Source organism: Lepisma saccharinum, chromosome 26 (assembly GCF_977018435.1).
Source record: "Lepisma saccharinum chromosome 26, izLepSacc3.1, whole genome shotgun sequence".
Taxonomy (NCBI): domain Eukaryota; kingdom Metazoa; phylum Arthropoda; class Insecta; order Zygentoma; family Lepismatidae; genus Lepisma; species Lepisma saccharinum.
In genome coordinates, this window is record NC_139254.1 from 44,486,189 (window position 1) to 44,500,040 (window position 13,852).

Below are 13,852 nucleotides of genomic sequence, written 5' to 3' on the forward strand. Positions count from 1 at the left end.
TCAACACCGATATGATAATGCACTTCTCAAACCGTAAAACTACAACATAGTCGTGTGTGCTAAGGAATCCTTTATATTTCAACAATCTGTTGTTGTTCCATTTCAACAAAATAAGCAAACACACCTGTGCGAACTTTCGCACTATCTTCTGTGCGAACTTTCGCACTATCTTCTGTGTGTCTATGCCAGCTGTCCAAGCGTCGTCTAAACCTTGGATCAGACAACTTGTCCCTGAGTAAAGACATTAGATGCCATGTTTGAATTATTTTAGACATAAAAGAAAGTGAAGGAATCTCAAATGATTGAATTACATTGTTTGTCGTGATACTTATCATGTTTTCTGGATGCTTTCTAACAATTACAGTGCTGCATTGCATGATTGTATCAAACAACAATCATCCCAACTTCCACAAAAATGTAGGATCACTAACTACAGGGATTCTACAGACATTATTGAGATTTTCAGTAACTGCTCGTACAGTGTATCTATGCCATAAGACATCTAACGCCATCAGGCGTTAATCAAGCGAATTACGAGGTGCATGTCAAAAGAAAGGGCTGATATTTTTTTTAAAAAAACAAGAAAATGATGGGAGAAGAAATTTATTGTGATCGATAAACAAGTACATACCTTGGCTATTTTTCGACGTAGTCACCATTAACCTCCAGACATTTCTGATAGCATGGGACAACTTCCGTATACCCTCTGCGTAAAAATATGCCGTCTGAGAGTGCAGCCAGTCCCGAACTGATGTCTTAAGCACGTCACTGTCGTTGAAACGCTTCGAGAAAAATTCCAGATCGTAGCATTTTTCTCCGCCGATTTTGGATGGCACGTCGCAGATTATTCAGTGTTTTGCAAAACACCTCTGCTGTAATTGTTCGTCCTGGTTCCAAGAATTCCACAAAAATCACACCCTTTTGGTCCCAAAACATGGTTGCCATGATTTTGTGAACTGATGGTGTTTGTTTGAATGTCTTTGCTTTAGGAGAACCAGAGTGCCGCCATTGCATTGACTGCTGCTTCAACTCCCCAGTGCCGAACGATATCCACGTTTCACGCCCCGTCACTATGTGCGAAAAGAGGTCATCCACATCCTCCCTCCAGCAGGCCAAAAAACCACGTTCATCTGTCCTCCTTTGCTCTTTGTGAGCATCTGTCAGCATTTTTGGTACCCCAGGTTGTCAGTCACAATTCGATGCACTGTTTTCGCAGACACTTCTGGAAACTCTTTGGCGAGTTCAGATATTGTGAACCGGCGATTGGAACGTTCTTTCTCGTTAACGCGTTCCACCAGATCGTCCGTCTGAACACTAGGCCTTCCGCTACGCTCATTGTCATGAACATTTGAATGCCCTTCCCGAAACTCTCTGCACCATTGCCTGACCTTCCCTTCACTCATCACTGTCGGTCCATAAATGGCACACAATTCCCGATCGATGTCAGCTGCATTCTGTCCTTTGGCGTTCAGAAATCGTATGGCAGATCTCACTTCACATTTGGCAGGTTTTTGTATTACAGCAGCCATTTCACCTTACTGCTACTCGCACGTACGCAACCTCACTCTGACGATTCTATCTCTGTTGCAAGCACAGAATACTAGGGCATGCTCCTGCGCATGCTCAACTTCATCAGTGTTGCCAATCCTGGGTAAAAAAATAACAGCCTTTTTTTTTTTTTTTGACATGTAAGTATCATGGCTTAACGTCATAATATCTGTGCATAATATGGACTTAAAACAAAATATTAAAATATTGTTCTTAATTATACCTTTCCGTAAACAGTGAAACATAGATTGTACATTTTTCATATGATGAAATCATCCTCGAAAATGTAAAACATTTTGCTCTGTTGGGCCCATGAAGATGAATGTATAAAGTATGAAAATGTAAAATCTGGGTTCCACTGTATTGCACTTATTCATACTGAAATATGCTAAACACACTATATTAAGAGCACCACTCCCAATGTAAAGGTATTTAATATTGAATTAATATGTTTTTCTGTAGTTAGCTCACTTGAAAGAAATAATAAAATATTACTTTTAAATTAAGTAAGTTGTAGATAAACTGAAGTGTTGGCTTTCTCTGTCTTTTTTTATTAATATCTACTTCAATATGTGATAGAATATGGGTTTGACTCAGGTGATGTTGCTTTCTTTCAGGAAATATAAACATCTGTTTGATGGGTGATCCTGGTGTAGCCAAGTCTCAGCTTTTGTCTTACATTGATCGTCTTGCTCCAAGAAGTAAGTTAAAACTGTATTTTTACTAAAGTAAAAAGTTGCAGTTGTGGTCCATTACCATATACAATGAGTTTACCAGACTAAATAAAATTCACACATTCAGTGACACGACGGGAATGCTCTGATGTTGGTCTCTCGCTGTACACTAAACTCGATATATATTATATGCTGCTCGGGAGAAGATAAGCCAGTGATGTTCTGTAACCAACATTATAGAAGTATTAAATTTTCAATGGGGGGAAATAAAAATAAATAAATAAAAAAGTAAAGTGCTCCCCTGTGCTTAGCACCACGCTATGAAGGCATATGGGGGGGGGGGTAACGCCCCACACTTTCTTGATCCGGTCGTGAGTGGGGGTGATGTGATCAGAGCCGCTTCCAGAAAAGTTCCCAGATTTGAATCGGCCAGGGATCGAACCCGGGTCCTTGAGCATGGTAGTCAGATGCGTTACTGACAGCCACCACGGCCACCATTTTGAAGTTTAGGATTTTCCATTATTTGCAACATTAGAATTCATGTCTTATATGCTTTGTTGTAATTTTTATTACATCCGAATTGAAACACCCTAATTTCAACTCCACATGTAAATGATGCATCCAAATTAATTATACATTAATGAATATACATAGTCCTAACGTTTCTGTTATCAAAGTAGTAATTAGTACATTAAAAATATTTCTACATGCACCTGACATTACCCCTCTGAATTTTTTTTCTGTGGGTGTATTCAACCAAAGTTACAACTCTGGTACCTCTTCATGAAAGGATTACTGTTGTCAGTGGGACAGTGACATATGCTACAGGCAACCTGGTGGGAAATCGAGTATCGAGATCCTACGTGTGTGTCGTGTGGCACAAGTAGAAATGTACTAAAATGTACAAATTTTTTAAAATGTACTAATTACTACTTTTCTCACAAACTTTAGGACTATGTATAATTCATGGATGCATCATATACATGTGGAGTTACAGACAGTTGAAAATAGGGCATTTCAATTCGGACACCCTCTATTATCATGACTTTTTCACTATTTTCAGTGCCTTCTTGTCTGCAGTTGGGCAATTTTAGTGCCTAGAAGTCCAACTTCTGACTTCATAAGTAGGGACGTGAATTTTTTGTTTTAACGATAACACTGAAAAGTTGAGGAAAGCAAAATCGAGTGTTTAAAATGTATTTGGGTAGGTTAAGGAGGAAAGTTTTCGGTGTTTCAGAATCGCGAATTATGCCATTTTTTCAGAATAGATTTTTACACTTTAACCTGAAAAACGCCTTTGAAATATGCAATATGAACTGGGGAAAACACTTCTGTTCAAACTACCTGATTAGATCTTTCATTTGTAGTCTAGCTGGTGATAGTTTGATTCAAAAGAGATTATCACGCTTCATTTATTGCAGTTTGGCGCAGACATGACTCAGGGTTCCCACATGCCTGGAAAAACCTAGAATTCTCAGGGAATTTGAAGAAAAGTAAAAACTCATGGAAAAATCATCTATTTATCATTGAATACCAATGAAACACATCTGAAGGACAAACTAACTCTCTAGCCTTCTTAAACCCGAAGGTTCATGGCTGCAGCAACACAGGCCTTCCATCTGTCCCTATCCTGAGCAAGATCTATATACTCTTTTCCATCCCTACCGATTTCCTTTAGGTCCATCTCAACGTTGTTCCTCCATCTTCATCTTGGCCTTCCTACAGGTCTCTTACCATCAGGTTTGCCAACAAGAATCCTGTGAACTTCTCTTTCCTCTCCCATTCGTGCCATATGGCCTGCCCACCTAAGTCTTCTTGATTTAATCATTGTAATAATATCTGGACATGAATACAAATTATGTAATCTTCTCCATTCACCTGTCTCCTCATCCCTTTTAGGTCCAAATATTTTCCTAAGGATCTTATATTCAAGATTTATTTCACAAAAGGAAATAAAGAAAACATAGTACACGAATACTACAGCTTTACCAATTTATGTTCCTCTTTCAATGTAAGGGACCAAGTTTCGCATCCATATAATATTCCAGGCAAAATTACTGTTTTGTATATTTTAACTTTTAGTTTCTTAGATGTTAAGCTAGAAGACAAAAGTTTATGATGAGAAAAGTAACATTAATTTCCTGAATTAAGCCTGCTTTTTATTTCCTCTTTAATATAATTTTCATTTGTTAGTATTATTCCTAAGTACTTGATTTTGGAAACTGGTTCAAACAAGTTGTTATCAATTATTACCTAACACTTGGTTTTGGCCTGTACGCATTTATTTAGTTTTCTCTGCTAACTTCCAAACCTATCTCTTTAGCTGCTTTGAAAAATATTTTAGCATTATTCTTAATTAATAATTAAAGTCATGAATTTTGGATTTGTTATTTTGAAAGACACCCTGTATTATCTTCTGTTTGTCGAAAGTATTCTACATATACACACCCAGTCTTACCATATAAATATTTCAAAGCTCTGAGTGAAATAACAGATTATGCTTTATACATGGACACAAAGTACAAAATTACCACCTTTGACCTGCACATCTAAGTGTCTGTGGCCACTCATCAATTGCATTATGCCTGTATCAAGGGGGAAATCTTCCACTGCCTTCACAAGATAGTGGTTCAAAGTGACAATACTGCATTATATATTCTTGCAAATCTTGTCATGAGGTACAGACCACAATTTCTAGTCCAGGAAGCTGAGGCCTGCACTGCCAAATGATCCATCTGAAGGAGAAATGAAGTTGAGCACAGTGTCTCAAGACACTGCTGGGTTGTTTGAGCCATATGAGCTGGTGTACAATCCTGCTGAAAACTCTACTCCTGGCAATGGAATAATATTGCTTAGATCCTTGACCATTATCTCCAGGACTGTCTCCTGGTACACTCAGGCTGATGATTTTTACCTCTTCCGTACAGAAAAGGAGCTCAGTGACGCTATCATAATGCCCCATTTTCCACCACACCATGATTGAAGCAGAATGTGGCATACATCCTGTCATTCTGCAAGTTGAAAACTGCCAAATAATCCAGTAGGCACTTTGCCTTTATATCTTTCTGAGAAAGTGGTCTGTGTGTTGTTTGTAAGCTTTCAGTCCTAGGTCACTTTGCAACATACGAGACATGGACATTTTGGAACTGATCAGTTCACAGACCATCACTGACTTCCGTACACTGATTTATCCAGTTGCACATTCCTTATAGTACGTGGCTGTCCCTGGCTGGTCCCATCTTTCAGTTTTCCACTGTTACTGAAATGCTGGACAGTACGATACTTGAATCACATGGGAGGTTTGAAGCTTCTAGAGAATCTTGAAAATTGCAGCTGACTTCCATATCTTACAGGCTGCTAAACAACCACATGGCTTTCGTAACCACCCCATTCAATTATGAAAACTAAAGACGAAATGTTTTCTCACTTCCGTAGGCCAATTAGCAATGCCTTTGAACACCACATGATTGTGACGGTGTTTGAAAGTTTTTGTGTGCTGTAAAAAAATTGTAAGAATTCCCAAAAAAAACTTACTCCTTAATTAAATAAGGTACTCACGTTTTCCGCAAAACTGTTTTACATTATTTTCTATTAATTTCGGTAGCCACTGCCACCATCCTCGTTGGAATTCGTTGTGTTGTTGTTTGGTGCGTTTCTGTTGTTTTTTCTAAATCACCACTACGTGTGATACTGTCGTCTGCTCTTCACCGGTGTTAATTATTGCAATAACGGAAGCCAGGCGTGGTGTGCCTGACCACTATCTATGTTCAGTTCATGGTTGTAGTGCATGATGGTGTGTGTTTCTTTGATTTAAGTTTAAGTGCATAAAGATATCATTTGATTATTTAATTTGTTGTATTATTGGCTGATACTGATGTAGTACACAAAATTTACTAATTGGTCTACTGATCTGATTTAAAATTGCAAGTGCTCCTTGAAAGTTCGATGAATGGTTCATTCACCTCCTTAATTAATGTACATAACTGGGTGTTTCTGGTGGATTTTGATGACATAATATTGCACTAAATTACAGATTGTTTATAAATATATCAGATCGGTAATATTACTGATAAAAGAGATGTACGATAGGGCATTGTAAAATATATTTAGAATAGTAATGTACTGGGTATTGAGTACTCTGGAAAAAATGTGCTGATTCTGGAAAACTCGGGGAAAATACAGTTAAGAGTTTACGTGAGAACCGTGATGACTGACAGTGCTTAACCTCTTCCTGAAATAGAGTTCATTCTGGGGGTACCTTCCCAAAAGGGAAATTTCGCACAAACTGGAAAATTTTCAGGAAAAGCACATTTTTGTGTTTGGTGGGGGGGGGTCCATACAAGACAGTATTTTAAGGTTGCAGAGATATTTTTGTTAAGGAAATGTGATGTGTTCAAAGATTTGGGTGTTATCATTCAGTAAACATTTCATAATTAGTGGCTGATGAGGTGAAATAGTTTTCCAAATGCAAGAAATTTAGTCATTTCTTCCAAAGGTAAGCCAATTTTTTTTTTGTAATTAAAACTAAAATCTGTCTAAATTTTCCAGAACTAAAACAATGTGAAAATCTTAAGCATATAAGGAGTAGTAAAAATGCATGTAAACATAACACAGATTTTAAATTGATAACACCAAATTTTGCTCTAAACTGCGAAAAATAGCACCAAATTGCAGTAAAAAATAACATCGAAATTTAGGAAAAAATAAAATGAAAACTTCATGTCCCTATTAATAAGGAATTCAGTCCAGAACTAAAATATGTAATCATAAAGTGAAAAAGAAATAATAAAAATTAAAATTTTTGAGCAGCAAATAACACAATCAGCAGTCATACATACAAAGTTGCATTCACTTTACCGCCCATTAAAGAAAAATGTAGTAAAATATATTTAAAGTAAGAAGCTAAAAGAAACCATTAATGATGGAAGTTGTGTCTAATCCTTTTAAAAGATGTATTTTTCTTTCCTTGTCTTAAGGCCAGTATACCACAGGCCGTGGTTCATCAGGCGTTGGTCTGACGGCTGCCGTGATGAAGGATCCATTGACAGGGGAGATGGTGCTGGAGGGAGGAGCTCTCGTGTTGGCTGATCAGGGTGTTTGCTGCATTGACGAGTTCGACAAGATGGCTGATGTTGACAGAACTGCAATTCATGAAGTTATGGAACAACAAACAATTTCCATTGCTAAGGTATATTTTCTTCTTTAAAACTTACAAATATACATATCGTTCATAATTGGGAAATGAGAGAGCCGGTAGTAGATAAATACATAGAAACTAGTACTCGCTTGTTCCACAAAACTGGACATCACCATCAGCCGCACACTCAACAAATTCATTACCACTGTCTACAGGAAACCAGATGCAGGTAACCAGTACATACACTCTTTTTCCAGCCATCCCCCCAAAACAAAAAGATAATTCATACTATGGGAATGAGAGACGTGGTAATAGGTAGATAATTCAGGTACTCACGTTTTCTGCGAAGCTGTTTTAAGTTATTTCCTATTAATTTCGGAAGAACAAGGATGGTGGCAGTGGCTACCGAAATAGAAAATAAGAAAACAACTTTGCGGAAAATGTGAGTACCTGAAAATGCTAATGTGTGGCTGAACTTTTATCAAAGAGCCTTCTCTACTGTTGAGAGAAGAGGACCTACGACAAAAGGTAGCTACCATTACTGAAAAAGCTCTGAAACATGGCTACACAGAAACCCAGTTTCCACACTCTTACAGAGAGCATGAACAAGAAAACATGACGTTGACTTACAGAATGCCTCAAAGCTTCCCCGTCGACTGTCTGACAATATGCCAACCGATCGTAAAAACTGCAAAGTGCACGTTGTAGCATATCCCGAGAAAGTCCTCTTGTTTCGCCCACAATGCGATCCCATAGATCATTCAGGGAGTGTGGTTTGGTGCGATAGATACACTTTTGTCCTTCATGTGCCCCCATAGAAAGTAATCCAGGGGTGATAGATCAGGAGATCTTGCAGGCCATTTGATCATACCTCATCTTCCAATCCATCGTTGTGGAAAGGTTTCATGTAAGTATTGTCGAACTTCCCATCCATATTGTGGCGGTGCTCCGTCCTGTTGGATCCAAACACGATTAAAGTCCTGTGTGGACACTTGGATGGGAGGGTAATCTGTTCACAAAGCATTGTCAAATACACGAAAACCTCGTTAATACGAAGTTCAAGGGACCAAAAAATGTCAACTTCGTATTAAACGACTTCAAGTTATCCAAACTTTTCAAGATGGCGCCTGTTTTCAGGTGTAAATAAAGTAGAGTATAAATTACCCCCACAAAGGATGTTTTATACTTGGTGGTAGCTCAGAAAATAAGCTTTATATGTACTATATAATAATATTGTACGTTTTAAAGAAAGTGTAAAATATGTTACACAAAATGAGAACACGGAGCTTAACGCGGACACAAAGATTCCAAGGAGATGGTTAACACCATTTATCCTGCCTAGTTATACAACCGGTTATGCATGGGATGCATGTCGTGGCAAAAAGTCTTATAAAAAATGGTATTTTCTTTTAATTGTGCAAAGTCGTTGCTCTTCCACAAAATTCTTACAATTTTAGTTCATAAGAAACCAGTTTGCACTGAGTCCTACGGAAAGGAAAACAATCTCGTTTATTGCAAGAAGTGAAACTCGGAAGAATCTTGACAGTAGTCACACTGGCACAAGCAAGAGACGGGAGATAATCGGACAGAATGAATATTGAATTTTACGTACATTCACTAGAACATTGTCCGTTACAGGATTAACTGGTAAGAGAAGATTCTCTTTTCCTGGCACAAAACAAAACAAAATAATCGGGGCTGTAAATTTCGTTCTGGTTCGGCTGTCTAAAACACATCGTAAAAGAAGTCACATATTCTTTGCTGCAGTTAACTTCATATTCGCTCCTCCCCCTTTACAGGGATCAGTTCAAACTCTTCCTCAACTTGCATTGTAATCCACTCTGAAAAAGTAAACACACAACTTGTGATCTGTTTGCACCGAATGTGTATCCTATGACACATTAAACAGTGCCGCACTCGATAATCACTCTGGTTTGGATCCCACTTTAAACTGTATATTTAGTCTCACTTAGCTCATCAGCATAAAATGAACTTAAAACAAGCTTTACGAAACTTGCGTATTTTCAGATTAATCGACAATTTATTGTAGGTTTCAGGAGTATTCTGGAGGTGATACACTGCTCCGCCAAAACATTTCCTCTCGTATTCCTACATTGAGCATTGCAGGTTGTTGTTGTTGTTGTTTTTTTTTGTTTTTTTTTAACAGCAGCACGCTAATGGTTCTGAAGAAAAGCGGGGATTATATGGCTTTGCGAGATTCAAAACAATGACGCTTATTCCAGTGGATCCGCATTTTAAAGATAACGCAGTTGCAGTTGTCTAAGACTGAACTTTTTATCAGCAGTGTGAAAAAAAAATGATCTTGCATTACCTTTTACCATGTAACAGACAATAATACGGGCAATATTTCGTATCCAGACAGCTGCATTCAAACAAGAAAGAGGGACCTGAATTCTGCAATTATCACATTATGATGCACACCAGTGGCTGATAATGAGCTGTTGTAGGAGAAGGAAGGGGGTCACTTTTCTTTTACTTATCATGCGGTTTTTGTTCGTTTTTGGGAAACGTATGAAGCGGGAAACTGGAGTTGCAACATACGTAAGATCGACGTCAACTTTCGCAGGAAACCTAGAGTCGTTTTCACGTTCAGAAGACACAATGGGCTCTTATGGGCAATGCTTTTCTTATGGGAAATACGAGCGCGCTGTTGTCAAATTTCTGGATTTACAAATTTAGCTTAAGTAAAATCGGTACCTGCAATTTTGCAGGAAATTTTGTAGAGAATACGATGGTGAACACAAAAAACTGGTAACTTGCTTACATAATTTTAGATAAATTAAAAACGCAAATTTTCTGTGAAAACACAATTTTTACATTGTTTTCATTCCTAACGTTGAAACATGCCGTAAAATTGAAGCTTTCATTATGAAAAAAATTGACACTGTTTTTTAATTGTCATAGGTGACGGTGGTACTCAGAATTTATCAATACTTTAAAGCATATTTGCATTAAAAAATATTCAAATAAAGTATGTGGAAATTTTTTATATTCGTGCAGTAGAAAATGTCGTCGCTGGCCATTTTTTGTTCTGTAATTCCAAGTAAAAACTTCCAGCGACAAAGTTGTGGAGAAAATAATGAAATTATTTTTTATAACCACTCAAAGGTTCCCATAAATATTACTTCCATGCAATTGGAGTTTCTTTTTAACCCGAACCGCGCGCGAAGTAAGGAGACATTGTCTGGCCATCTTGAGCCGACTCACCGCAGCATTCCGGCTATCACCACAAAGTTTTCCAGTTGTTATTTTATTTCCATTCAATAAAAATATGAACTTCATGCAGTTTGTTATAATAGAATTGAAATTACTTAAATTTAATAATTGACAATTATTTCCAATGCTGCTGTTGTGAGCAACATTAGTGCTGTCGCAAATACACGTTGTTTTCGTTTACATTACTGTCGACATTAATGCAGAAATGAAGATCACCTTTCAGTTTCCAACGTACACATAAATTCATAGACACCATATTAACCTTTGAAAGGCTTTCCAACACGTGACAAAATATGGGGCTTCAAGATAGAAATATGACATGCCTTGCTTGAGTCATTCGCGTCTTATCAGTTCACGTGGGCCATAACTCATTTGTTTGTTTGGGTTGCAACTTGACTCTAACCCATGTGCCAGGGTCCCCTTACTTGAGTGAGAGATCTGCTTTGGTCTGTTTAGACTTTTTCCCTCTCCCGAAAAAGTGTTTTCAGTTGTGTGAGCTCTGTGATTTTTACTTTTTTAAGTGATTTCTGAAGTGTCATATTCGTGCATTACACTCGCGTGTGTAGTGATCGCAATGGATCATAGTAAAAAGGGTAACTGTAACGTTCACAGTATAATATTAATATTAATAATTACATATAATTATCATTATATATACAAAATATGTAACACCTTCATTGTGAAGGAAGGTCATCATTTCCCGGCGACATGAGCTAGCGCTGTATTGGCAACACTGTGCGGTTTCTCCATAAGCGCCGTTGTCTCTTCTGAACGTGAAAACGACTCTAGATGACAACGCATTAAGCGGGTTGATGATCTTTAGTTGGCCTATGTGGCTTCGATTATCTGTAACAGTTTCCCTTTTTTTTATGAAGTTCTACAGGGCACAAAGAACACACTTTTAATAAAAGTGGTTACCGGAAGTTGTCTGCTACCAGGCCACAAGTTGCTCGCTCACAGGAAATTGCTGTACCTCGAGCTCAGAGCTAGATAGATGGGTGTGACTTCCAGGTGCCATGCCTTGTATTTTGGAACATTCGTGCGATCTTATCTCGCATTTCTCATCTAGCACTGGTGAATATTTCCTAGGTGGCGCATTCAGCGGGGAAAGAGCTTAACCTCCCATGCACATTGACAAAGAATGTCAATGTCCAGCGGGCATTTCGGGCTGCTTCCCTCGAGTTGTCAGCAGCTCTTAGGACAAGGAAGCGTGTCAAGGTCAAGTTAAAATAACGTCCAAGCTCTCTCCACATTCGATCTTCTCTTGTCGACTTACGCAGGTGTCTACTTCGAATTAAGCGAAACCAGTTTTGCGGAAGGGTCTTGTAAACAACTTCGTATTAAAAATTATCCGTATTTCGATTTATCCGTACTGAAATACATTATAAATCCTATCTTATCGGCTGGGGAATGGGAAGAACTTCAGATTAAAGGGTACTTCGTATTAACCAATATCGTATTAACGAGGTTTTCCTGTACTTCTCACCTGTCAGATTGCCGTCAATGAAGAAAGGGCCAAGAACGATGCCTCCCATCATTCCTACCCAAACATTCAGTTTCTGTGGGTATGATGTTCCATCACCCAATGTGGGTTTTCATCACTACAATATTGACAGTTCTGTTGGTTCACCTGCCCATTTGACATAAATGTCGCTTCATCAGAGAATACAATGTCATTGAGGTGAATACCTACTATCGTTATCGATATTTCGCATCATTACTTCGCAAAATTCAATACGGCGATCAAAGTCATCTTCCGTCAGTTCGTGCACTAAATTCACTTTGTAGGGTTTAAACTTACTGCACACTAAAATTCGTTGCACTGAACTCTGGGAAATGGCCAGCATGTTGGCAACGCTGGTTGTTGATGCATGCGGATTTTTCACAAAAGATTTTAACACATCCAAAGAAACTGCCTCCTTGCTACACGATTTCGGCCTTCCTGATCGGACACGGTCTTTAACACTTCCACTTGCTGCAAAACGTCAAATGGTTCTTTCGACGGTTGAGTTTGAAATTGGGTTACGTTCAGGAAATGTAGCATTAAGTAACTGTCGCACCTTGGTATACGATCGCTTGCGATCTCCATAGCCACGCATCATTAATAACATAATACGTTCTCGTTCACTGAGCTCCATTTTGACCACTGACACGGACACACATCTCCTTCCTTTGGCACAACACTCACCAACATGAGCGACATGCAGAACGTTCGCAAGGACGATAACAAATGCAACTGACCTTCGAGGAAGTTGACTATAATCTACAAGGTATGTGTACAGGTAGAGTCCATATCCAGACGAACCGTGGAAGGAAAAGTAAAACAAATACGTACCTGATGCTCTTAATTCGTCGAATAGGATTGTTAGCTACAAAAGAGTATGTTACTCTGTTGTAAGGAAGGATTGTATAGACTGGCATTCTTTAATTCAGTAATTTGCGATATGTTGTTTTCCACAAACTATCAAAACAACCCGGGGAAAGGACTAGAGGCAGTAAAGGAAGAAACAAAGAGAAGTAGAAGTCACGGCCTCGAAGTAAGGTACCATCCCAGCATTCGCCTTGGGGAACTGAGGAAAACCGATCTCCCGCTCAATCACCCCTGGATTACATTCTAGGGGCACTTGAAGGACAAAGTGTATTGCACCAAACCACACTCCCTGAATGATCTACGGAATCGCATTGTGGACGAAACAAGAGGACTTTCTCGGGATATGCTACAACGTGCACTTTGCAGTTTTTACGATCGGTTGGCATATTGTCAGACAGTCGATGGGAAGCAGTTTGAGCAGTTGCTTTGAGGCAGTAAAAAAAAAAGGTAAAGTGCTCCCCTGTGCATAGCACCACGCCATAAAGGCGTATAGGGGGTGTGGGGGTAACGCCCCACACTTTCTTGATCCGGTCGTGAGTGGGGGTGATGTGATCAGCATCACGCCCCTGACCGCCTTTACCCCCCAGGGTTTCCCCCAGGTACCCATGTTATTCGACGCTGGGTGGGTGCCGGGGCCGCTTCCATCGTTAGAAAAGTTCCCGGATTTGAACCGGCCGGGGATCGAACCCGGGACCTTTAGCATGGTAGTCAGACGCGTTACCGACTGAGCCACCGCGGCAGTCTGTAAGTCAATGTCATGTTTTCTTGTTCATGCTCTCTGTAATTTGTAGTGTACAGTTACCCACAGGAATACAGTAAACAATACTTTCAGACAAATCTAATTTTTTGCAGTCAAACGTAGCACACCCTATCTCTTCCACGAAT

The 13,852-nt window shown here is 39.0% G+C and overlaps 1 protein-coding gene across 1 annotated transcript in view; it reads left to right on the top strand.

The window, feature by feature from the left end:
- Mcm7 (minichromosome maintenance 7) overlaps positions 1–13,852 on the top strand; it is a 92,883-nt gene that overhangs the window by 50,351 nt on the left and 28,680 nt on the right. The window contains exons 9-10 of the mRNA XM_083112779.1: positions 2,166–2,249; positions 7,199–7,410. Coding sequence (XP_082968905.1) covers positions 2,166–2,249; positions 7,199–7,410 — 296 coding nt within the window. The remainder of the gene's footprint in view (positions 1–2,165; positions 2,250–7,198; positions 7,411–13,852) is intronic.